This window comes from Procambarus clarkii, chromosome 35, assembly GCF_040958095.1.
Source record: "Procambarus clarkii isolate CNS0578487 chromosome 35, FALCON_Pclarkii_2.0, whole genome shotgun sequence".
In the NCBI taxonomy this organism is placed as follows: Eukaryota; Metazoa; Arthropoda; class Malacostraca; order Decapoda; family Cambaridae; genus Procambarus; species Procambarus clarkii.
Genome location: NC_091184.1, coordinates 25392294 through 25418699, shown reverse-complemented (window position 1 = coordinate 25418699; position 26406 = coordinate 25392294). Strand labels below are relative to the sequence as shown.

Below are 26406 nucleotides of genomic sequence, written 5' to 3'. Positions count from 1 at the left end.
CATACCAACATTAACAGAAACTTTAATATTGAAATAGCACGCTCCTCACCAGATTTAACAGATCAGTTTCCTATAACCCCCTTTGAATTAACATCAGCATTAGGGAAACCTAAACAAACTGCCCCTGGTGAGGATGGTATAACTTATAACATCTTGAGCTTACTGAATGATGTCCCTAGCCACCCTCTGCTTGACCTCTATCAAATGAGTCTCTCACAAGGTATCTTGCCAAAGAAATGGACACAAAGTCTCATAATACCAATTCCTAAACCTAACTCTCAAAAATTCAGGCCCATTTCCCTTACATCTTGCATGTGTAAAGTCTTGGAGAGAATTGTTCTCAATCGTGTCATGTTTCAGGTCAAAGAAAAACTGGCCCCAAACCTATATGGGTTCATGCCCAAGTGTAGCACACAAACATGCTTTGCTGAATATTTTGTAAACTCCCAGGATGGGACACAGGCAGCCTTTATTGACCTAAAGTCAGCTTTCGATGTAGCGAATGGCGAAATAATATTAGAGCAACTTGCTGAATTTGGAATCAAAGGTAATCTTCTGAGTTGGATAAAGAGCTACCTATCCAACAGGCGTGCTAGTGTCCTATTTAAAGGAGTTAAAAGTACAAGAACAGATGCATTCGAACTAGGCACACCTCAAGGTGGTGTCCTAAGCCCTATGCTCTTCAATATACTTATGCACAAACTTATCCATGACATACCTGTACAACCTACGGAAACTGTTATATGTTATGCTGATGATATTTGTATTATGGCACACAGTAAACCAAGGTTACAAGTGTTACTTGATGCATTCTCCAAGAAAGTAGTAGAATGTGGCCTCATAATCTCTGTTGATAAAACAAGGGTTCTTGTTCCCCATTCTCTTCATGTTAACTATACTATTAATGGAGTGCCCGTGGAGACTTGCGAGTCTTATAAATATCTTGGAGTCGAGGTTAATGATACAAATCTCGTCAGCAACCTGCGTAAAAAACTAGTTAAGCGTCTTAAACCTCTCAAAACTCTTGTTGGCAAAGGATTTGGCATTAACATAAAATATGCTCGTAGTTTTCATATTGCCTTTACACGATCTGTTGTTGATTATTATGCCTTGCATCTTCTTAATTTTTCTCCTAAACAATTACAAGGCCTAGATGTAGTACAGAATGATGCCATGCGCATCATCCTGGGTTGTCCTAGAACTGTCAGAATTGTTAACATAAGAAAGGAACTAAACTTACCTTCCATTTACGAAAGAATAGTTCTACTTAGTACTATGTTTTGCGCCAAAACTTTGAAAAATAATGGTCCCCCCAGCTCTATTCAAATTAAATTGAGATCCATTCTAAACAATTCTGACTGTTCCCTCAATCCGCCGCAAAAAGCTCCCTACAGTGTGTGGCTCAGTTGTTGTGCCTATAATCTTCAGAAACTGAATGTGTCTCTTAACCCTGATAAAACTGTTCACTATATTCCCCCTTGGAAAGATGTGGAGGTCTCTCTGCATTATACTCCCATCAGTGTAAAACAAATGTATAACACTGACATTTTGAGATGTATAACATTAGAAGCTATTGACAGTCATCTTCAAATTCTCAAACCGACTGAATCCTATGCCTTTACTGATGGCTCTGTGCAGTTAGGCACTGGTAGAACAGGTTGTGCATGTGCAGTGTATAAAGGGAATGAAATGATCATGACTAGTACACAGAGATTGAACAACTGGGCAAGCACGACACAGACCGAGCTATTGGGTATTTATCTAGCCACTGAATACCTTAAGCTCAATGGTGGTGGAGTTATTTTCTGTGACTAAAAGTGCTCTGCAGTCCTTAAATAACCCATCACAATGTATGTCTGAAGTAGCTTGTAATATTAAATGGAATGTAATTTTTGCCAATGATAATAACTCTTGTATAAAATTTGTGTGGATCCCATCCCATGTTGGAGTTGGAAAACATGACTTTGTAGATCGATTGGCCAATGAGGCTCGCAGGAAAGAAAACATTGATTATGACTTTGGACTATGTAATGCAATTATTAATAACATACAAATTAAAGAAATTACTTCAGATTTAGAAGAACTAAGAAATGCCCAGAGGCCTGAAAGCTGCAGTATTAAAAGTTATGACAAGTTTTGTAATAATAGGTATTTGAATGGTCAGCACAGTAACCGAATCAGGCAGTGTGATGTAGTCATTGCGCGAATTCGCCTTGGCTATAGACACATCTGGCAGGTTAGTGAGGCTGAGCCACTACCAGAATACTCAGATTGTAAATTCTGTGATAAACCTTTAATGCATTCACTAGAACACTATATTGTTGAATGTGAAACCGTAAAGGACTTTAGACCTCCTGGCCTCTTGTACCACCAACTGTTTAACTATTTCATTGACTCAGGTGTTCTGGACGACATCCTAACAATTTATCCAAAATTTGCTTGTCCATTTTAAAGAATGAAGAACAATTTTTATTTATATCACTTCTAAGCTGCATCACTTATGAACCATCCCTGCTCTTGTGTGGCAGTGCACAATAGAAAGTTGTTTTCACATATCCATACATTAAAACATTGATTGTAACCATTATATATATGTGCTTCAGCCTACAGTTTAGACCTATTGTCTTATGTATGACCCTCTGTCCTGCGTGACAGTGAATACCAGCATTATCCTCACTTTAATAAGACTTTATCAAAATCCTCAGATTAGGCAAAATTGTAATTATTTTTGTCAATAAAGATGTTAATAATAATAATCAACTGAGAAAATCAAAGAGTGACCGCCCAGAGCCATGCTGGCCGGGAGCGACACTGTATCCACCTCTATGAGTGAGCTGACGCCTCTCTTTCAAATATCTCAAGCTCATATACAGACATATCTCGATCAAGAACTTCTAATTCATATATCAACAAAATAAAGACTATAATACACAACCTTACATATCAATAATTCAGTACATTAAAGATTATATAATGATATAAAAATATGTGAACAAAGAATTCATATTAGCAAGACATGGTAACACTGGCGTGAGAGGGGAGGAGGGGTTAAGGGAGGATTTCAAGACGTCTGTCAGCCAGCCATTATACATAAGTATACATGAATACAATATAAAGTATATATATATAAAACATGTGTATCAAAACCATGTTTATGTGGTATACATCTCACAGTGCCAAATTATAATTTAATGTTAGAGGACAATGTAATGAACAATAATGAAAGGAAATTACACAGTATACATGACAGTAATACATCCGAGACCTAAATATATACATTCTCCATCATATTTCACATAATATTTCCTATACAGCATTATGTAGCATTCCATAATATAAGTATATACGGAAGTTTTTCGAGCTACTTGACATTAGGCTACTGCTATTCACTAGACTTCTAATATATATCCACAAATACGTGGCAAGGACTTATGGTACAGATATATAATATACATAGATATATATGTGGAATACATTGGCAATACACATTTAATACTAGTGTGTTGTCGAAAAAAGAATCACTACATAAATTAATATTCATGACACTAGGCTAATCAGCCAAGACATCACTATACAGTTTGAGCACATCATACACCAGCTACAGTATGATCATACTGGTGTATGTGTGGTCATAACACCACCTCACACCCATATGGTAATATCACAACACCATGGACCAGTATGGTAATATCACAACACACCATGGACCAGTATGGTAATATCACAACACACCATGGACCAGTATGGTAATATCATAACACATCATGGTCCAGTATGGTAATATCACAACACACCATGGACCAGTATGGTAATATCCCAATACACCATGGACCAGTATGGTAATATCACAACACACCATGGACCAGTATGGTAATATCACAACACACCATGGACCAGTATGGTAATATCACAACACACCATGGACCAGTATGGTAATATCACAACACACCATGGACCAGTATGGTAATATCACAACACACCATGGTCCAGTATGGTAATATCACAACACACCATGGACCAGTATGGTAATATCACAACACACCATGGTCCAGTATGGTAATATCACAACACACCATGGACCAGTATGGTAATATCACAACACACCATGGTCCAGTATGGTAATATCACAACACACCATGGACCAGTATGGTAATATCACAACACACCATGGTCCAGTATGGTAATATCACAACACACCATGGACCAGTATGGTAATATCACAACACACCAAGGACCACTATGGTAATATCACAACACACAATGGTCCAGTATGGTAATATCACAACACACCATGGACCAGTATGGTAATATCACAACACACCATGGTCCAGTATGGTAATATCACAACACACACAGTGATGGTACAGTGAACTAGAGTGGCAGCACAACACCACAGTAGTGATGGTGGTGGTACAGTGAACTGTAGTGGCAGCACAACACCACAGTAGTGATGGTGATGGTACAGTGAACTAGAGTGGCAGCACAACACCACAGTAGTGATGGTGGTGGTACAGAGAACTAGAGTGGCAGCACAACACCACAGTAGTGATGGTGGTGGTACAGTGAACTAGAGTGGCAGCACAACACCACAGTAGTGATGGTGATGGTACAGTGAACTAGAGTGGCAGCACAACACCACAGTAGTGATGTTGGTGGTACAGTGAACTAGAGTGGCAGCACAACACCACAGTAGTGATGGTGGTGGTACAGTGAACTAGAGTGGCAGCACAACACCACAGTAGTGATGGTGGTGGTACAGTGAACTAGAGTGGCAGCACAACACCACAGTCCACCACAGTCACCTCCCTAATGTCACTGTGGTTGACTGCTGCCCTCACTACATCCAGGCCGCTCACCACGTCACCGAAGACATTTAACCACTGGACACCATCCTGGCGGTCCCTGGTGGTGATGACGAACTGGGCACTCCAGGGACCCCCCAGCTCACCCCAGGCCAACACAACTCCTGCCTGGCCTGACCCCCGGTACTGCCCCTGGAGGTCAGGCAGCAGTGGGGCTCCTCCGCAACCATCATTACTCTCGTAGTCTCCCCCCACCACACACTCCCACGGCTGACCCTTGTTCCACACACGCAACAGTTTAGTGTTGCGGTAGGTGTGGCCCCGCTGGCCCGTACACAACAACACAAACTGTCTGGCCAGCGGAGTGTCAGGGGTCAGCCGGATGGTGACCCGCCCTCTTGTTGACCCCGCCCACCCGAGGTCAAGGAACGCCAGGGTGCAGGAGGGTTCCAGCACGCCCACAACCTCACTCTCCTGCAGAAAATGAAATAAATCATGCTGATAACTGTATAACAAAATGTTATCATATTAGTTATAACTCAGTAATGTCAGTAAGACAAGTGGGTGTAATAAAGTAACCTGGAGGGTGTGGGCGTAGGTGGGCGTGGGCTGACGCAGGAGTGGGTGGAGGTACAGCTGTCCGTCTTGTAGAGTTATCATGGCGGAGCGGCGGCTATCTTGGTCTTCCTGGACGGCCAACACCCGGCCAGCCTCCACCAGCCTCTTGACGGGCTCCCTCATCCTGCGGAGGTCCTCAACCTGTTGACAGTGTCAGCCCCATTATCACCTGTGGTCAGTGTCAGACCCATTATCACCTGTGGACAGTGTCAGCCCCATTATCACCTGTGGTCAGTGTCAGCTCCATTATCACCTGTGGTCAGTGTCAGCCCCATTATCACCTGTGGTCAGTGTCAGCCCCATTATCAACCATGGGCAGTGCCAGCCCCATTATCACCTGTGGACAGTGTCACCCCCGTTATCACCTGTGGACAGTGTCACCCCCATTATCACCTGTGGTAAGTGTCAGCCCCATTATCACCTGTGATCAGCGTCAGCCCCATTATCACCTGTGGTCAGTGTCAGCCCCATTATCACCTGTGGACAGTGACAACTCCATTATCACATGTGGAGTGTCAGCCCCATTATCACCTGTGGTCAGTGTCAGCCCCATTATCACCTGTGGTCAGTGTCAGCCCCATTATCACCTGTGGTCAGTGTCAGCCCCATTATCACCTGTGGTCAGTGTCAGCCCCATTATCACCAGTGGGCAGTGTCAGCCCCATTATCACCTGTGGACAATGTCAGCCCCATTATCATCTGTGGAAAGTGTCAGCCCCATTATCACATGTGGAGTGTCAGCCCCATTATCACCTGTGGGCAGTGCCAGCCCCATTATCACCTGTGGTAAGTGTCAGCCCCATTATCACCTGTGGACAGTGTCAGCCCCATTATCACCTGTGGTCAGTGTCAGCCCCATTATCACATATGGATTGTCAGCCCCATAATCACCTGTGGTCAGTGTCAGCCCCATTATCACCTGTGGTCAGTGTCAGCCACATTATCACCTGTGGACAGTGTCAGCACCATTATTACCTGTGGTCAGTGTCAGCCCCATTATCACCTGTGGTCAGTGTCAGCCCCATTATCACCTGTGGTCAGTGTCAGCCCCATTATCACCTGTGGTCAGTGTCAGCACCATTATCACCTGTGGTCAGTGTCAGCCCCATTATCACCTGTGGTCAGTGTCAGCCCCATTATCACCAGTGGGCAGTGTCAGCCCCATTATCACCAGTGGGCAGTGTCAGCCCCATTATAACCTGTGGACAGTGTCAGCCCCATTATCACCTGTGGACAGTGTCAGTCCCTTTATCACCTGTGGACAGTGTCAGCCCCGTTATCACCTGTGGACAGTGTCAGCCCCGTTATCACCTGTGGACAGTGTCAGCCCCATTATCACCTACGGTCAGTGTCAGCCCCATTATCACCTACGGTCAGTGTCAGCCCCATTATCACCTGTGGTCAGTGTCAGCCGCATTATCACCTGTGGTCAGTGTCAACCCCATTATCACCTGTGGGCAGTGTCAGCGCCATTATCCAGCCCCCCTTTACTGGCAGGGGGTTTATCCTGGACCTGTAGCTTCAGCCCCTCTCTACTGGCAGGGAGGTTGGTGCTGGACCTGTAGTTCCAGCCCCCCTCTAGTGGCAGGGGGTTGGTGCTAGACCTGTAGCTCCAGCCCCCCTCTACTGGCAGGGGGTTGGTGCTAGACCTGTAGCTCCAGCCCCCCTCTACTGGCAGGGGGTTGGTGCTGGACCTGTAGCTCCAGCCCCCCTCTACTGGCAGGGGGTTGGTGCTGGACCTGTAGCTCCAGCCCCCCTCTACTGGCAGGGGGTTGGTGCTGGACCTGTAGCTCCAGCCCCCCTCTACTGGCAGGAGGTTGGTGCTAGACCTGTAGCTCCAGCCCCCCTCTACTGGCAGGGGGTTGGTGCTAGACCTGTAGCTCCAGCCCCCCTCTACTGGCAGGGGGTTGGTGCTAGACCTGTAGCTCCAGCCCCCCTCTACTGGCAGGTGGTTGGTGCTGGACCTGTAGCTCCAGCCCCCCTCTACTGGCAGGGGGTTGGTGCTGGACTTGTAGCTCTAGCCCCCCCTCTACTGGCAGGGGGTTGGTGCTAGACCTGTAGCTCCAGCCCCCCTCTACTGGCAGGGGGTTGGTGCTGGACCTGTACCTCCAGCCCCCCCCTCTACTGGCAGGGGGTTGGTGCTAGACCTGTAGCTCCAGCCCCCCCCTCTACTAGCAGGGGGTTGGTGCTGGACCTGTAGCTCCAGCCCCCCTCTACTGGCAGGGGGTTGGTGCTAGACCTGTAGCTCCAGCCCCCCTCTACTGGCAGGTGGTTGGTGCTGGACCTGTAGCTCCAGCCCCCCTCTACTGGCAGGGGGTTGGTGCTGGACTTGTAGCTCTAGCCCCCCTCTACTGGCAGGGGGTTGGTGCTGGACCTGTAGCTCCAGCCCCCCTCTACTGGCAGGGGGATGGTGCTAGACCTGTAGCTCCAGCCCCCCTCTACTGGCAGGGGGTTGGTGCTGGACCTGTAGCTCCAGCCCCCCTCTACTGGCAGGGGGTTGGTGCTAGACCTGTAGCTCCAGCCCCCCTCTACTGGCAGGTGGTTGGTGCTGGACCTGTAGCTCCAGCCCCCCTCTACTGGCAGGTGGTTGGTGCTGGACCTGTAGCTCCAGCCCCCCTCTACTGGCAGGGGGTTGGTGCTGGACTTGTAGCTCTAGCCCCCGTCTACTGGCAGGGGGTTGGTGCTGGACCTGTAGCTCCAGCCCCCCTCTACTGGCAGGGGGTTGGTGCTAGACCTGTAGCTCCAGCCCCCCTCTACTGGCAGGGGGTTGGTGCTGGACCTGTAGCTCCAGCCCCCCCTCTACTGGCAGCGGGTTGGTGCTAGACCTGTAGCTCCAGCCCCCCTCTACTGGCAGGGGGTTGGTGCTGGACCTGTAGCTCCAGCCCCCCTCTACTGGCAGGGGGTTGGTGCTAGACCTGTAGCTCCAGCCCCCCTCTACTGGCAGGTGGTTGGTGCTGGACCTGTAGCTCCAGCCCCCCTCTACTGGCAGGTGGTTGGTGCTGGACCTGTAGCTCCAGCCCCCCTCTACTGGCAGGGGGTTGGTGCTGGACTTGTAGCTCTAGCCCCCCTCTACTGGCAGGGGGTTGGTGCTGGACCTGTAGCTCCAGCCCCCCTCTACTGGCAGGGGGTTGGTGCTAGACCTGTAGCTCCAGCCCCCCTCTACTGGCAGGGGGTTGGTGCTGGACCTGTAGCTCCAGCCCCCCCTCTACTGGCAGCGGGTTGGTGCTAGACCTGTAGCTCCAGCCCCCCTCTACTGGCAGGGGGTTGGTGCTGGACCTGTAGCTCCAGCCCCCCTCTACTGGCAGGGAGTTGGTGCTGGACCTGTAGCTCCAGCCCCCCTCTACTGGCAGGGGGTTGGTGCTGGACCTGTAGCTCCAGCCCCCCTCTACTGGCAGGGGGTTGGTGCTGGACCTGTAGCTCCAGCCATTCTTTACTGGCAGGGGGTTGGTGCTGAACCTGTAGCTCCAGCTTCCCTCTACTGGCTGAGGGTGGGTGCTGGATTTGTAGCTACAGCCCCTCTACTGGCAGGGGGTTGGTGCTGGACTTGTAGCTGCAGCCCCTCTACTGGCAGGGGGATGGTGCTGAACCTGTAGCTCCAGCTTCCCTCTACTGGCTGAGGGTGGGTGCTGGATTTGTAGCTACAGCCCCTCTACTGGCAGGGGGTTGGTGCTGGACTTGTAGCTGCAGCCCCCCTACTGACAGGGGGTTGGTGCTGGACTTGTAGCTCCAGCCCCCCCTACTGGCAGGGGGTTGGTGCTGGACTTGTAGCTCCAGCCCTCCTCTACTGGCAGGGGGTTGGTGCTGGACCTGAAGCTCCAGTTCCCCCCTCAACTGGCAGGGGGTTGGTGTTGGACTTGTAGCTCCAGCCCCACTCTACTGGTAGGGGGTTGGTGCTGGACTTGTAGCTCCAGCCCTCCTCTACTGGCAGGGGGTTGGTGCTGGACCAATAGATCCAGCTCACTCTACTGGCAGGGGGTTGGTGCTGGACCTGTAGCTACAGCCCCCCTATACTGGCAGGGGATAGGTGCTGGATTTGTAGCTCAAGCCCCCCTCCACTGTCAGGGGAATGGTGCTGGACCTGATGCTCCAGCCCCCCTCTACTGGCAAGGGGTTGGTGCTTAACCTGTAGTACCATCCTCCCTCTACTGGCAAGGGTTTGGTGCTGGATCTGTAGCTTCAGCCTCCTTCCACTGGCAGGGGTTGGTGCTGGACCTGTTGCTCCAGCCCCCCTCTACTGGCAGGGGGTTGGCTCTGGTCCTGTAGCTCCAGCCCACCTCTACTGGCAGGGGGTTGGTGCTGGACTTGTAGCTCCAGCCCCCCTCTACTGGCAGGGGGTTGGTGCTGGACTTGTAGCTCCAGCCCCCCTCTACTGGCAGGGGGTTGGTGCTGGACCTGTAGCTCCAGCGCCCCTCTACTGGCAGGGGGTTGGTGCTAGACCTGTAGCTCCAGCCCCCCTCTACTGGCAGGGGGTTGGTGCTGGACCTGTAGCTCCAGCCCCCCCTCTACTGGCAGGGGGTTGGTGCTAGACCTGTAGCTCCAGCCCCCCTCTACTGGCAGGGGGTTGGTGCTGGACCTGTAGCTCCAGCCCCCCCTCTACTGGCAGGGGGTTGGTGCTAGACCTGTAGCTCCAGCCCCCCTCTACTGGCAGGTGGTTGGTGCTGGACCTGTAGCTCCAGCCCCCCTCTACTGGCAGGGGGTTGGTGCTGGACTTGTAGCTCTAGCCCCCCTCTACTGGCAGGGGGTTGGTGCTGGACCTGTAGCTCCAGCCCCCCTCTACTGGCAGGGGGTTGGTGCTAGACCTGTAGCTCCAGCCCCCCTCAACTGGCAGGGGGTTGGTGCTGGACCTGTAGCTCCAGCCCCCCTCTACTGACAGGGGGTTGGTGCTAGACCTGTAGCTCCAGCCCCCCTCTACTGGCAGGTGGTTGGTGCTGGACCTGTAGCTCCAGCCCCCCTCTACTGGCAGGTGGTTGGTGCTGGACCTGTAGCTCCAGCCCCCCTCTACTGGCAGGGGGTTGGTGCTGGACTTGTAGCTCTAGCCCCCCTCTACTGGCAGGGGGTTGGTGCTGGACCTGTAGCTCCAGCCCCCCTCTACTGGCAGGGGGTTGGTGCTAGACCTGTAGCTCCAGCCCCCCTCTACTGGCAGGGGGTTGGTGCTGGACCTGTAGCTCCAGCCCCCCCTCTACTGGCAGCGGGTTGGTGCTAGACCTGTAGCTCCAGCCCCCCTCTACTGGCAGGGGGTTGGTGCTGGACCTGTAGCTCCAGCCCCCCCTCTACTGGCAGGGGGTTGGTGCTAGACCTGTAGCTCCAGCCCCCCTCTACTGGCAGGGAGTTGGTGCTGGACCTGTAGCTCCAGCCCCCCTCTACTGGCAGGGGGTTGGTGCTGGACCTGTAGCTCCAGCCATTCTTTACTGGCAGGGGGTTGGTGCTGAACCTGTAGCTCCAGCTTCCCTCTACTGGCTGAGGGTGGGTGCTGGATTTGTAGCTACAGCCCCTCTACTGGCAGGGGGTTGGTGCTGGACTTGTAGCTGCAGCCCCTCTACTGGCAGGGGGATGGTGCTGAACCTGTAGCTCCAGCTTCCCTCTACTGGCTGAGGGTGGGTGCTGGATTTGTAGCTGCAGCCCCTCTACTGACAGGGGGTTGGTGCTGGACTTGTAGCTCCTGCCCCCCCTACTGGCAGGGGGTTGGTGCTGGACTTGTAGCTCCAGCCCTCCTCTACTGGCAGGGGGTTGGTGCTGGACCTGAAGCTCCAGCTCCCCCCTCAACTGGCAGGGGGTTGGTGTTGGACTTGTAGCTCCAGCCCCACTCTACTGGTAGGGGGTTGGTGCTGGACTTGTAGCTCCAGCCCTCCTCTACTGGCAGGGGGTTGGTGCTGGACCAATAGATCCAGCTCACTCTACTGGCAGGGGGTTGGTGCTGGACCTGTAGCTACAGCCCTCCTATACTGGCAGGGGATAGGTGCTGGATTTGTAGCTCAAGCCCCCCTCCACTGTCAGGGGAATGGTGCTGGACCTGATGCTCCAGCCCCCCTCAACTGGCAAGGGGTTGGTGCTTAACCTGTAGTACCATCCTCCCTCTACTGGCAAGGGTTTGGTGCTGGATCTGTAGCTTCAGCCTCCTTCCACTGGCAGGGGTTGGTGCTGGACCTGTTGCTCCAGCCCCCCTCTACTGGCAGGGGGTTGGCTCTGGTCCTGTAGCTCCAGCCCACCTCTACTGGCAGGGGGTTGGTGCTGGACTTGTAGCTCCAGCCCCCCTCTACTGGCAGGGGGTTGGTGCTGGACTTGTAGCTCCAGCCCCCCTCTACTGGCAGGGGGTTGGTGCTGGACCTGTAGCTCCAGCGCCCCTCTACTGGCAGGGGGTTGGTGCTAGACCTGTAGCTCCAGCCCCCCTCTACTGGCAGGGGGTTGGTGCTGGACCTGTAGCTCCAGCCCCCCCTCTACTGGCAGGGGGTTGGTGCTAGACCTGTAGCTCCAGCCCCCCTCTACTGGCAGGGAGTTGGTGCTGGACCTGTAGCTCCAGCCCCCCTCTACTGGCAGGGGGTTGGTGCTGGACCTGTAGCTCCAGCCATTCTTTACTGGCAGGGGGTTGGTGCTGAACCTGTAGCTCCAGCTTCCCTCTACTGGCTGAGGGTGGGTGCTGGATTTGTAGCTACAGCCCCTCTACTGGCAGGGGGTTGGTGCTGGACTTGTAGCTGCAGCCCCTCTACTGGCAGGGGGATGGTGCTGAACCTGTAGCTCCAGCTTCCCTCTACTGGCTGAGGGTGGGTGCTGGATTTGTAGCTGCAGCCCCTCTACTGACAGGGGGTTGGTGCTGGACTTGTAGCTCCTGCCCCCCCTACTGGCAGGGGGTTGGTGCTGGACTTGTAGCTCCAGCCCTCCTCTACTGGCAGGGGGTTGGTGCTGGACCTGAAGCTCCAGCTCCCCCCTCAACTGGCAGGGGGTTGGTGTTGGACTTGTAGCTCCAGCCCCACTCTACTGGTAGGGGGTTGGTGCTGGACTTGTAGCTCCAGCCCTCCTCTACTGGCAGGGGGTTGGTGCTGGACCAATAGATCCAGCTCACTCTACTGGCAGGGGGTTGGTGCTGGACCTGTAGCTACAGCCCTCCTATACTGGCAGGGGATAGGTGCTGGATTTGTAGCTCAAGCCCCCCTCCACTGTCAGGGGAATGGTGCTGGACCTGATGCTCCAGCCCCCCTCTACTGGCAAGGGGTTGGTGCTTAACCTGTAGTACCATCCTCCCTCTACTGGCAAGGGTTTGGTGCTGGATCTGTAGCTTCAGCCTCCTTCCACTGGCAGGGGTTGGTGCTGGACCTGTTGCTCCAGCCCCCCTCTACTGGCAGGGGGTTGGCTCTGGTCCTGTAGCTCCAGCCCACCTCTACTGGCAGGGGGTTGGTGCTGGACTTGTAGCTCCAGCCCCCCTCTACTGGCAGGGGGTTGGTGCTGGACTTGTAGCTCCAGCCCCCCTCTACTGGCAGGGGGTTGGTGCTGGACCTGTAGCTCCAGCGCCCCTCTACTGGCAGGGGGTTGGTGCTAGACCTGTAGCTCCAGCCCCCCTCTACTGGCAGGGGGTTGGTGCTGGACCTGTAGCTCCAGCCCCCCCTCTACTGGCAGGGGGTTGGTGCTAGACCTGTAGCTCCAGCCCCCCCTCTACTGGCAGGGGGTTGGTGCTGGACCTGTAGCTCCAGCCCCCCCTCTACTGGCAGGGGGTTGGTGCTAGACCTGTAGCTCCAGCCCCCCTCTACTGGCAGGTGGTTGGTGCTGGACCTGTAGCTCCAGCCCCCCTCTACTGGCAGGGGGTTGGTGCTGGACTTGTAGCTCTAGCCCCCCTCTACTGGCAGGGGGTTGGTGCTGGACCAGTAGCTCCAGCCCCCCTCTACTGGCAGGGGGTTGGTGCTAGACCTGTAGCTCCAGCCCCCCTCTACTGGCAGGGGGTTGGTGCTGGACCTGTAGCTCCAGCCCCCCTCTACTGGCAGGGGGTTGGTGCTAGACTTATAGCTCCAGCCCCCCTCTACTGGCAGGTGGTTGGTGCTGGACCTGTAGCTCCAGCCCCCCTCTACTGGCAGGTGGTTGGTGCTGGACCTGTAGCTCCAGCCCCCCTCTACTGGCAGGGGGTTGGTGCTGGACTTGTAGCTCTACCCCCCTCTACTGGCAGGGGGTTGGTGCTGGACCTGTAGCTCCAGCCCCCCTCTACTGGCAGGGGGTTGGTGCTAGACCTGTAGCTCCAGCCCCCCTCTACTGGCAGGGGGTTGGTGCTGGACCTGTAGCTCCAGCCCCCCCTCTACTGGCAGCGGGTTGGTGCTAGACCTGTAGCTCCAGCCCCCCTCTACTGGCAGGGGGTTGGTGCTGGACCTGTAGCTCCAGCCCCCCTCTACTGGCAGGGGGTTGGTGCTAGACCTGTAGCTCCAGCCCCCCTCTACTGGCAGGGAGTTGGTGCTGGACCTGTAGCTCCAGCCCCCCTCTACTGGCAGGGGGTTGGTGCTGGACCTGTCGCTCCAGCCCCCCTCTACTGGCAGGGGGTTGGTGCTGGACCTGTAGCGCCAGCCATTCTTTACTGGCAGGGGGTTGGTGCTGAACCTGTAGCTCCAGCTTCCCTCTAATAGCTGAGGGTGGGTGCTGGATTTGTAGCTACAGCCCCTCTACTGGCAGGGGGTTGGTGCTGGACTTGTAGCTGCAGCCCCTCTACTGGCAGGGGGATGGTGCTGAACCTGTAGCTCCAGCTTCCCTCTACTGGCTGAGGGTGGGTGCTGGATTTGTAGCTACAGCCCCTCTACTGGCAGGGGGTTGGTGCTGGACTTGTAGCTGCAGCCCCTCTACTGACAGGGGGTTGGTGCTGGACTTGTAGCTCCAGCCCCCCCTACTGGCAGGGGGTTGGTGCTGGACTTGTAGCTCCAGCCCTCCTCTACTGGCAGGGGGTTGGTGCTGGACCTGAAGCTCCAGCTCCCCCCTCAACTGGCAGGGGGTTGGTGTTGGACTTGTAGCCCCAGCCCCACTCTACTGGTAGGGGGTTGGTGCTGGACTTGTAGCTCCAGCCCTCCTCTACTGGCAGGGGGTTGGTGCTGGACCAATAGATCCAGCTCACTCTACTGGCAGGGGGTTGGTGCTGGACCTGTAGCTACAGCCCCCCTATACTGGCAGGGGATAGGTGCTGGATTTGTAGCTCAAGCCCCCCTCCACTGTCAGGGGAATGGTGCTGGACCTGTAGCTCCAGCCCCCCTCCACTGTCAAGGGGTTGGTGCTGGATCTGTAGCTCCAGCCTCCCTCTACTGGCAGGGGGTTGGTGCTGGACCTGATGCTCCAGCCCCCCTCTACTGGCAAGGGGTTGGTGCTTGACCTGTAGTACCATCCTCCCTCTACTGGCAAGGGTTTGGTGCTGGATCTGTAGCTTCAGCCTCCTTCCACTGGCAGGGGTTGGTGCTGGACCTGTTGCTCCAGCCCCCCTCTACTGGCAGGGGGTTGGTTCTGGTCCTGTAGCTCCAGCCCATCTCTACTGGCAGGGGTTTGGTGCTGGAATAATAGCTCCAGCCCCTCTACTGGCAGAGGGTTGGTGCTGGACCAGTAGCCCCAGCCCCAATACTGGCAGGGGGTTGGTGCTAGACCTGTAGCTTCAGTCCCCCTCTACTGGCAGGGGGTTGGTACTGGATTTGTAGCTTTAATCCCCCTCTACGGGCAGGGGGTTGGTGCTGGACCTGAATCTCCAGCCCCCCTCTACAGGCAAGGGGTTGGTGCTGGACCTGTAGCCCCAACCCCCCCTCTACTGGCAGGGGGTTGGTGCTGGACCTGTAGCTCCAGGCAACCTCTACTGGCAGGGGGTTGGTGCTGGACCAGAATCTCCAGCCCCCCTCTACTGGCAGGGGGTTGATGCTGGACCTGTAGCTCCAGCCCCCCTCTACTGGCAAGGGGTTGGTGCTGGACCTGTAGCTCCAGCCTCCCTCTACTGGCAAGGGGTTGGTGCTGGACCTGTAGCTCCTGCCCCCCTCTACTGGCAGAGGGTTGGTGCTGGACCTGTAGCTCCAGCTCCCCTCTACTGGCAGGGGGTTGGTGCTGGACTTGTAGCTCCAGCCCCCCCCTCTACTGACAGGGGGTTGGTGCTGGACCTATAGCTACAGCCCCCCTCTACTGGCAGGGGGTAGGTGATGGATTTGTAGCTCCAGCCCCCCTCCACTGTCAGGGGGTTGGTGCTGGACCTGAACGCAGGCGATGAGTCACAGTAACGCGGCTGAAGTATGTTGACCAGACCACACACTAGAAGTTGAAGGGACGACGACGTTTCGGTCCGTCCTGGACCATTCTCAAGTCGATTGTGATGAGGAGGTAGGGACAGGAAATAAATAGGCAAAAGAGAGCTGAGGAGGAAAGTAAGGTGTAGGGGATAGTAGTAATAATGAGAATTGCAGAAGGCCTATTGACCCATACGAGGCAGCTCCTATTATAACCACCGAAGGAGAAAGTAATAGGAATAAGAAGGGGATAGCAAGGGAGCGTAGGAGAAGACAATGAACAGAAAAAGGGAGAAGAGAGAAAGAAAAGGAAAGAGAAAGAAAGATAAATGGAAGGGGTAAGCTTATGTTAAGTCACGTTTGTTAGAAAGATTAGAGCATTTGAGTATATACTGTGAAAGGGAAGAGTCCACAGCAACAAAGTCAGGACTCAAGTTCATGTTGGGTACATTGTGTATAAGAGCCGATTCTACAAGACGGCGTCTGTGTAGAGTAGAGGCAGGAAAGATTATTTTGGAGGAAGACCAATCAATGGGATGATTAGAATCCCTCACATGGCAGAAGAGAGCATTGTTAGTGTCTGCAGACTTAACACTTCTCTTGTGTTCCTGAATCTCCAGCCCCCTCTACTGGCAGGGGGTTGGTGTTGGATCTGTAGCCCCTGCTCCCCTCTACTGGCAGGGGGTTGGTGCTGGACCTGTAGCTCCAGCGCCCCTCTACCGGCAGGGGTTGCTGCTGGACCTGTAGCTCCAGCCTCCCTCCTACTGGAATGAGGTTGGTGCTGAACCTGTAGCTCCAGCCTCCTTCTACTGGAAGGGGGTTGGTACTGGACCTGTTGTTCTAGCCCCCCTCTAGTGGCAGGGGTTGCTGCTGGACCTGAAGCTCCAGATCCCCTCTACTGGCTAGGGGTTGGTGCTTGACCTGTAGCTCCAGCCCCCCTCTACTGGCAGGGGGTTGGTGCTAGACCTGTTTCTCCAGCCCCCCTCTATTGGCAGGGGGTTTGGTGCTGGACCTGTAGCTCCAGCCCACCTCTACTGGCAGGGGTTTGGTGCTGGAATAATAGCTCCAGCCCCAATACTGGCAGGGGGTTGGTGCTAGACCTGTAGCTTCAGTCCCCCTCTACTGGCAAGGGGTTGGTACTGGATTTGTAGCTTCAATCCCCCGCTACAGGCAGGGGGTTGGTGCTGGTCCTGTAGCTCTAGCCCCCCCCCCCTCTACTGGCAGGGGGGTTGGTGTTCGACCTGTAGTTCCAGCCCCCCTCTACTGGCAGGGAGGTTGGTGCTGGACGTGTAGCTCCAGCCTCCCTCTACTGGCACTGGGTAGGTGCTGGACTTGTAGCCCCAGCCGCCCTCTACTGGCATTGGGTAGGTGCTGGACTTGTAGCTCCAATCCCCCTCTTTTGGCAAACCAGTGAAGAGCAGGGGTGCCATAGGCACAATCAGAGAACACTGCATAAACATCAGAGGTCCACGGTTATTCAACGTCCTCCCAACAAGCATAAGAAATATTGCCGGAACAACCGTGGACATCTTCAAGAGGAAACTAGATTTGTTCCTCCAAGGAGTGCCTGACCAGCCGGGCTGTGGTGGGTATGTGAGCCTGCGGGCCGTTTCAAGCAACAGCCTGGTGGACCAAACACTCACAAGTCAAGCCTGGCCTCGGGCTGGGCTTGGGGAGTGGAAGAACTCCAAAAACCCTGAACCCCACCAACCAGGTATCAACCAGTGGGTTGGTCCTGGATCTGTTGCTCCACCCCCCCCCCTCTACTGGCAGGGGTTTGGTGCTGGACCTGTAGCTCCAGCCCCCCTCTACTGGCAGGGGGTTGGTGCTGGACCTGTAGCTCCAGCTCCCCCCATTTACTGGCATGGGGGTTGATGTTGGACTTGTAGCTCCAGCCCCCCTCTAATGGCAGGGGGTTGGTGTTGGACTTGTAGCTCCAGCCCCCCTCTACTGGCAGGGGGTTGGTGTTGGACTTGTAGCTCCAGCCCCCCTCCACTGGCAGGGGGTAGGTGTTGGACTAGTAGCTCCAGCCCCCCCCCCTACTGGCAGGGGGGTTGGTGCTAGACCTGTAGCTCCAGCCCCCCTCTACTGGCAGGGGGTTGGTACTGGACTTGTAGCTCCAACCCCTCTACTGGTAGGGGGTTGGAGCTGGACCTGTAGCTCCAGCTCCCCTCTACTGGCTCGGGGTGGGTAATGGATTTGTAGCTCCAGCCTCCTCTACTGGCAGGGGGTTGGTGCTGGACCTGAAGCTCCAGCCCCTCTACTGGCTGGGGGTGGGTGCTGGATTTGTAGCTTCAGCCCCCCTAAACTGGCAGGGGGTTGGTGCTGGACCTGAAGCTCCAGCCCCCCTCTACTTGCAGGGTGTTGGTGCTGATCCTGTAGCTTCAGCCCCCCTTTACTGGCAGGGGGTGGGTGCTAGACCTGTAGCTCCAGCCCCCCTCTACTGGCAGGGGATAGGTGCTAGACCTGTAGCTCCAGCCCCCCTCTACTGGCAGGGGATAGGTGCTGGATTTGTAGCTCCAGCCCCCCTCCACTGTCAGGGGTTTGGTGCTGGACCAGTAGCTTAAGCCCCCCTTTACTGGCAGGAGGTGGGTGCTAGACCTGTAGCTCCAGCCCCCCTTTACTGGCAGGGGGTTAGTGCTTGACCTGTAGTACCACCCTCCCTCTTCTGGCAGGGGGTTGGTACTGACTTGTAGCTCCAACCCCTCTACTGGTAGGGGGTTAGTGCTGGACTTGTAGCTCCAGCCCCACTCTATTGGCAGGGGGTTCGTGCTGGACCTGAAGCTCCAGCCCCCCTCTACTTGCAGGGGGTTGGTGCTGATCCTGTAGCTTCAGCCCCCCTCTACTGGCAGGGGGTTGTTGCTGGATCTGATGCTCCAGCCCCCCTCTACTGGCAGGGGGGTTGGTGCTGGACTTGTAGCTCCAGCCCCCTCTACTGGCAGGGGCTTGGTGCTGGACCAATAGCTTCAGACCCCTCTACTGGCAGGGGGTTGGTGCTGGACTTGTAGCTCCAGCCCCCCTCTACTTGCAGGGGGTTGGTGCTAGACCTGTAGCTCCACCCCCCCCCTCTACTGGCAGGGGGTTGGTGCTAGACCTGTTTCTCCAGCCCCCCTCTATTGGCAGGGGTTTGGTGCTGGACCTGTAGCTCCAGCTCCCCCTCTACTGGCAGGGGGTTGGTGCTGGACCTTTAGCTCCAGCCCCCTCTACTGGCAGGGGGTTGGTGCTGGACCTGTAGCTCCAGCCCCCCTCTACTGGCAGGGGGTTGGTGCTGGACCTTTAGCTCCAGCCCCCCTGTATTGGCAGGGGGTTGGTGCTGGACCTGTAGCTCCAGCCCCCCCCCCCCTCTACTGGCAGGGGGTTGGTGCTGGACCTGTAGCTACAGACCCCCCCCTCTACTGGCAGGGGGTTGGTGCTGAACTTGTAGCTACAGACCCCCCCCCTCTACTGGCAGGGGGTTGGTGCTGAACTTGTAGCTCCAGCCCCTCTACTGGCTGGGGGTGGGTGCTGGATTTGTAGCTCCAGCCCCCCTCTACTGGCAGGGGGTTGGTGCTGGACTTGTAGCTCCAGTCCCCCTCTACTGGCAGGGGGTTGGTGCTGGACCTGTAGCTCCAGCCTCCCCCTCTACTGGCAGGGGGTTGGTGCTGAACCAGTAGCTCCATTCCTCCTCTACTGGCAGGGGGTTGGTGCTGAACTTGTAGCTACAGCCCCCCCCCTCTACTGGCAGGGGGTTGGTGCTGAACTTGTAGCTACAGCCCCCCCCCCTCTACTGGCAGGGGGTTGGTGCTGAACTTGTAGCTACAGCCCCTTTACTGGTAGGGCGTGGGTGCTAGACCTGTAGCTCCAGCCCCCCTCTACTGGTAGGGGGTTGGTGCTGGACCAATAGTTCCAGCCCCCTCTACTGGCAGGGGGTAGGTGCTGGATTTGAAGCTCCAGCCCCCCTCCACTGGCAGGGGGTTGGTGTTGGACCTGTAGCTCCAGCCCCCCTCTACTGGCAGGGGGTTGGTGCTTGACCTGTAGCTCCAGCCCACCTCTACTGGCAGGGGGTTGGTGCTGGACCTGTAGCTCCAGCCCCCCTCTACTGGCAGGGGGGGGGGGCTGGTGCTGGACCTGTAGCTGCAGCCACCCCTCTACTGGCAGGGGGTTGGTGCTGGACCTGTAGCTCCAGCCCCTCTACTGGCAGGGGGGTTGGTGCTGGACCTGTAGCTCCATCCCCCCTCTACTGGCAGGGGCTTGGTGCTGGACCTGTAGCTCCAGCCACCCCTCTACTGGCAGGGGGTTGGTGGTGGACCTGTAGCTCCAGCCACCCCTCTACTGGCAGGGGGGGTTGGTACTGGACCTGTAGCTCCAGCCCTCCTCTACTGGCAGGGGGTTGGTGCTGGACCTGAAGCTCCAGCCCCTCTACTGGCTGGGGGTGGGTGCTGGATTTGTAGCTTCAGCCCCCCTAAACTGGCAGGGGGTTGGTGCTGGACCTGAAGCTCCAGCCCCCCTCTACTTGCAGGGTGTTGGTGCTGATCCTGTAGCTTCAGCCCCCCTTTACTGGCAGGGGGTGGGTGCTAGACCTGTAGCTCCAGCCCCCCTCTACTGGCAGGGGATAGGTGCTAGACCTGTAGCTCCAGCCCCCCTCTACTGGCAGGGGATAGGTGCTGGATTTGTAGCTCCAGCCCCCCTCCACTGTCAGGGGTTTGGTGCTGGACCAGTAGCTTAAGCCCCCCTTTACTGGCAGGAGGTGGGTGCTAGACCTGTAGCTCCAGCCCCCCTTTACTGGCAGGGGGTTAGTGCTTGACCTGTAGTACCACCCTCCCTCTTCTGGCAGGGGGTTGGTACTGACTTGTAGCTCCAACCCCTCTACTGGTAGGGGGTTGGTGCTGGACCTGTAGCTCCAGCTCCCCTCTACTGGCTCGGGGTGGGTAATGGATTTGTAGCTCCATCCCCCCTCAACTGGTAGGGGGTTAGTGCTGGACTTGTAGCTCCAGCCCCACTCTATTGGCAGGGGGTTCGTGCTGGACCTGAAGCTCCAGCCCCCCTCTACTTGCAGGGGGTTGGTGCTGATCCTGTAGCTTCAGCCCCCCTCTACTGGCAGGGGGTTGTTGCTGGATCTGATGCTCCAGCCCCCCTCTACTGGCAGGGGGGTTGGTGCTGGACTTGTAGCTCCAGCCCCCTCTACTGGCAGGGGCTTGGTGCTGGACCAATAGCTTCAGACCCCTCTACTGGCAGGGGGTTGGTGCTGGACTTGTAGCTCCAGCCCCCCTCTACTTGCAGGGGGTTGGTGCTAGACCTGTAGCTCCACCCCCCCCCCTCTACTGGCAGGGGGTTGGTGCTAGACCTGTTTCTCCAGCCCCCCTCTATTGGCAGGGGTTTGGTGCTGGACCTGTAGCTCCAGCTCCCCCTCTACTGGCAGGGGGTTGGTGCTGGACCTTTAGCTCCAGCCCCCTCTACTGGCAGGGGGTTGGTGCTGGACCTGTAGCTCCAGCCCCCCTCTACTGGCAGGGGGTTGGTGCTGGACCTTTAGCTCCAGCCCCCCTGTATTGGCAGGGGGTTGGTGCTGGACCTGTAGCTCCAGCCCCCCCCCCCTCTACTGGCAGGGGGTTGGTGCTGGACCTGTAGCTACAGACCCCCCCCCTCTACTGGCAGGGGGTTGGTGCTGAACTTGTAGCTACAGACCCCCCCCCCTCTACTGGCAGGGGGTTGGTGCTGAACTTGTAGCTCCAGCCCCTCTACTGGCTGGGGGTGGGTGCTGGATTTGTAGCTCCAGCCCCCCTCTACTGGCAGGGGGTTGGTGCTGGACTTGTAGCTCCAGTCCCCCTCTACTGGCAGGGGGTTGGTGCTGGACCTGTAGCTCCAGCCTCCCCCTCTACTGGCAGGGGGTTGGTGCTGAACCAGTAGCTCCATTCCTCCTCTACTGGCAGGGGGTTGGTGCTGAACTTGTAGCTACAGCCCCCCCCCCCCTCTACTGGCAGGGGGTTGGTGCTGAACTTGTAGCTACAGCCCCCCCCCCCTCTACTGGCAGGGGGTTGGTGCTGAACTTGTAGCTACAGCCCCTTTACTGGTAGGGCGTGGGTGCTAGACCTGTAGCTCCAGCCCAACTCTACTGGTAGGGGGTTGGTGCTGGACCAATAGTTCCAGCCCCCTCTACTGGCAGGGGGTAGGTGCTGGATTTGAAGCTCCAGCCCCCCTCCACTGGCAGAAGGTTGGTGTTGGACCTGTAGCTCCAGCCCCCCTCTACTGGCTGGGGGTTGGTGCTTGACCTGTAGCTCCAGCCCACCTCTACTGGCAGGGGGTTGGTGCTGGACCTGTAGCTCCAGCCCCCCTCTACTGGCAGGGGGGGGCTGGTGCTGGACCTGTAGCTGCAGCCACCCCTCTACTGGCAGGGGGTTGGTGCTGGACCTGTAGCTCCAGCCCCTCTACTGGCAGGGGGGTTGGTGCTGGACCTGTAGCTCCATCCCCCCCTCTACTGGCAGGGGCTTGGTGCTGGACCTGTAGCTCCAGCCACCCCTCTACTGGCAGGGGGTTGGTGGTGGACCTGTAGCTCCAGCCACCCCTCTACTGGCAGGGGGGGTTGGTACTGGACCTGTAGCTCCAGCCCCCCTCTACTGGCAGGGGGTTGGTGCTGGACCTGTAGCTCCAGCCCCCCTCTACTGGCAGGGGGTGGTGCTGGACCTGTAGCTCCAGCCCCCCTCTACTGGCAGGGGGTGGTGCTGGACCTGTAGCTCCAGCCCCCCTCTAGTGGCAGAGGGTTGGTGGTGGACCTGTAGCTCCAGCCCCCCTCTACTGGCAGGGGGTTGGTACTGGACCTGTAGCTCTAGCCCCCCTCTACTGGCAGGGAGGTTGGTGCTGGACCTGTAGCTCCAGTCCCCCTCTAGTGGCAGAGGGTTGGTGCTGGACCTGTAGCTCCAGCCCCCCTCTACTGGCAGGGGGTTGGTACTGGACCTGTAGCTCTAGCCCCCCTCTACTGGCAGGGAGGTTGGTGGTGGACCTGTAGCTCCAGCCCCCCCTCGACTGGCAGGGGCGTTGGTGCTGGACCTGTAGCTCCAGCCCTCCTCTACTGGCAGGGGGTTGGTGCTGGACCTGTAGCTCCAGCCCCCCCTCTACTGGCAGGGGGGTTGGTGCTGGACCTGTAGCTCCAGCCCCCCCTCTACTGGCAGGGGCGTTGGTGCTGGACCTGTAGCTCCAGCCCTCCTCTACTGGCAGGGGGTTGGTGTTGGACCTGTAGCTTCAGCCCCCCCTCTACTGGCAGGGGGGTTGGTGCTGGACCTGTAGCTCCAGCCCTCCTCTACTGGCAGGGGGTTGGTACTGGACCTGTAGCTCTAGCCCCCCTCTACTGGCAGGGAGGTTGGTGGTGGACCTGTAGCTTCAGCCCCCCCTCTACTGGCAGGGGCGTTGGTGCTGGACCTGTAGCTCCAGCCCCTCGCTACTGGCAGGGGGTTGGTGCTGGACCTGTAGCTCCAGCCCCTCGCTACTGGCAGGGGGTTGGTGCTGGACCTGTAGCTCCAGCCCCTCGCTACTGGCAGGGGGTTGGTGCTAGACCTGTAGCTCCAGCCCCTCCTCTACTGGCAGGGGGTTGGTGCTGGACCTGTAGCTCCAGCCCCCCCTCTACTGGCAGGGGGTTGGTGCTAGACCTGTAGCTCCAGCCCCTCGCTACTGGCAGGGGGTTGGTGCTAGACCTGTAGCTCCAGCCCCTCGCTACTGGCAGGGGGTTGGTGCTGGACCTGTAGCTCCAGCCCCTCGCTACTGGCAGGGGGTTGGTGCTGGACCTGTATCTCCAGCCCCTCGCTACTGGCAGGGGGTTGGTGCTGGACCTGTAGCTCCAGCCCCCCCTCTACTGGCAGGGGGTTGGTGCTAGACCTGTAGCTCCAGCCCCTCGCTACTGGCAGGGGGTTGGTGCTGGACCTGTAGCTCCAGCCCCCCCCTCTACTGGCAGGGGGTTGGTGCTAGACCTGTAGCTCCAGCCCCTCGCTACTGGCAGGGGGTTGGTGCTAGACCTGTAGCTCCAGCCCCTCGCTACTGGCAGGGGGTTGGTGCTGGACCTGTAGCTCCAGCCCCCCTCTACTGGCAGGGGGTTGGTGCTAGACCTGTAGCTCCAGCCCCTCGCTACTGGCAGGGGGTTGGTGCTGGACCTGTAGCTCCAGCCCCCCCTCTACTGGCAGGGGGTTGGTGCTAGACCTGTAGCTCCAGCCCCTCGCTACTGGCAGGGGGTTGGTGCTAGACCTGTAGCTCCAGCCCCTCGCTACTGGCAGGGGGTTGGTGCTGGACCTGTAGCTCCAGCCCCTCGCTACTGGCAGGGGGTTGGTGCTAGACCTGTAGCTCCAGCCCCTCCTCTACTGGCAGGGGGTTGGTGCTGGACCTGTAGCTCCAGCCCCCCCTCTACTGGCAGGGGGTTGGTGCTAGACCTGTAGCTCCAGCCCCTCGCTACTGGCAGGGGGTTGGTGCTAGACCTGTAGCTCCAGCCCCTCGCTACTGGCAGGGGGTTGGTGCTAGACCTGTAGCTCCAGCCCCCCCTCTACTGGCAGGGGGTTGGTGCTAGACCTGTAGCTCCAGCCCCTCGCTACTGGCAGGGGGGTTGGTGCTGGACCTATAGCTCCAGCCCCCCCTCTACTGGCAGGGGGTTGGTGCTGGACCTGTAGCTCCAGCCCCTCGCTACTGGCAGGGGGTTGGTGCTGGACCTGTAGCTCCAGCCCCCCCTCTACTGGCAGGGGGTTGGTGCTAGACCTGTAGCTCCAGCCCCTCGCTACTGGCAGGGGGTTGGTGCTGGACCTGTAGCTCCAGCCCCCCCTCTACTGGCAGGGGGTTGGTGCTAGACCTGTAGCTCCAGCCCCTCGCTACTGGCAGGGGGTTGGTGCTGGACCTGTAGCTCCAGCCCCCCCTCTACTGGCAGGGGGTTGGTGCTAGACCTGTAGCTCCAGCCCCTCGCTACTGGCAGGGGGTTGGTGCTAGACCTGTAGCTCCAGCCCCTCGCTACTGGCAGGGGGTTGGTGCTAGACCTGTAGCTCCAGCCCCTCGCTACTGGCAGGGGGTTGGTGCTGGACCTGTAGCTCCAGCCCCTCGCTACTGGCAGGGGGTTGGTGCTGGACCTGTAGCTCCAGCCCCTCGCTACTGGCAGGGGGTTGGTGCTAGACCTGTAGCTCCAGCCCCTCGCTACTGGCAGGGGGTTGGTGCTGGACCTGTAGCTCCAGCCCCTCGCTACTGGCAGGGGGTTGGTGCTAGACCTGTAGCTCCAGCCCCTCGCTACTGGCAGGGGGTTGGTGCTGGACCTGTAGCTCCAGCCCCTCGCTACTGGCAGGGGGTTGGTGCTAGACCTGTAGCTCCAGCCCCTCGCTACTGGCAGGGGGTTGGTGCTGGACCTGTAGCTCCAGCCCCTCGCTACTGGCAGGGGGTTGGTGCTGGACCTGTAGCTCCAGCCCCCCTCTTCTGGCAGGGGGTTGGTGCTGGCATTGTTTGGGAGTTTGTTGACAGTTTCAAGGCTTCAGTCTCTCTGTACCCAGCAGTGATCTCTTTTGGTTCGCTGTTTTCTTGGATGCTTTCCCGGTAGGTTGGTGGAGTGTCTGCGCCTCTCTGAGGGGGCCAGGATCCAGGGTTCAATAGAGGATCACAGGTTGAATCATTGCTCAGGACAGAAATGGTTCCCATGTTTCCTTTCACCAGATTTCTCTATTCACCTACCAGTAATGTTTATCCAGGAGTAAGGCAACTATTGTGTATTGTATATTAAGTCAGTAGTTGATCTTGGGGAACCTCGATAAACCTAAGAACAGCTTCCTCTCCTCAAAATGCAACTCAATATCTTGTGATATGAGAAAAAACTTACTGTTAATTGCTTCTGGGGGATCTCTCCAGTGATTTCCTGAACTTTATTCATGATGCTGGAGGCTGAGTCTCCCAGGTGTACGGGGTCAGCTGTGGCACCTGTCTCCGTGGTCGTCATCTCCAGGGCCTCCTTGATGGTCTCCTGCACCTGTCATTACCAACACAAACATTAATGGTGGAGGCTGAGTCTCCCAGGTGTACGGGGCCAGCTGTGGCACCTGTCTCTGTGGTCATCATCTCCAGGGCCTCCCTGATGGTCTCCTGCACCTGTCATTACCAACACAAACATTAATGGCGGAACCTGGACTATAAAGGCTATCAGGCTCTGAGTAAAGTAACCGGAATACAATGAAGCATCAGGCTCTGAGTAAAGAAACTGGACTACAATGAAGTATCAGGCTCTGAGTAAAGTAATTGACTATAATGAAGCATCAGACTGAGTAAAGTAATTTGACAATATAAGCAGGTGAGGAGTCACAATAACGTGGCTAAAGTATGTTGACCAGACCACACACTAGAAGGTGAAGGGACGACGACGTTTGGGTCCGTCCTGGACCATTCTCAAGTCGATTGTGATGAGGAAGTAGAGACAGGCAATAAAATATATTACAATATAAAATATATTGACAATATAAGTAATGTTGTTTCTCTACACTGATTATAGTGTAGAGAAACACCAAGATGACAGTTGACATGGGTGTAGTGAACACTGAGTGCTGACCACAGTGTAGAGAAACACCAAGATGACAGTTGACATGGGTGTAGTGAACACTGAGTGCTGACCACAGTGTAGAGAAACACCAAGATGACAGTTGACATGGGTGTAGTGAACACTGAGTGCTGACCACAGTGTAGAGAAACACCAAGATGACAGTTGACATGGGTGTAGTGAACACTGAGTGCTGACCACAGTGCAGAGAAACACCAAGATGACAGTTGACATGGGTGTGGTGAACACTGAGTGCTGACCA

At 56.6% G+C, this 26406-nt stretch overlaps 1 protein-coding gene across 2 annotated transcripts in view; it reads right to left on the bottom strand.

The window, feature by feature from the left end:
* Window positions 1-2010: 2010 nt before the first annotated feature.
* The window catches only part of LOC138371392 (uncharacterized), a 238065-nt gene continuing 213669 nt past the window's right edge, over window positions 2011-26406 (bottom strand). Inside the window, exons 4-6 of one of the 2 annotated variants that reach the window (XM_069336177.1) lie at window positions 25437-25583; window positions 5382-5561; window positions 2011-5276 (exon numbers count right to left, since the gene is read on the bottom strand). In XM_069336177.1, coding sequence (XP_069192278.1) covers window positions 4764-5276; window positions 5382-5561; window positions 25437-25583 — 840 coding nt within the window. In that variant the 3' untranslated portion in view covers window positions 2011-4763. The remainder of the gene's footprint in view (window positions 5277-5381; window positions 5562-25436; window positions 25584-26406) is intronic. The other variant, XM_069336178.1, reaches the window with a different exon arrangement.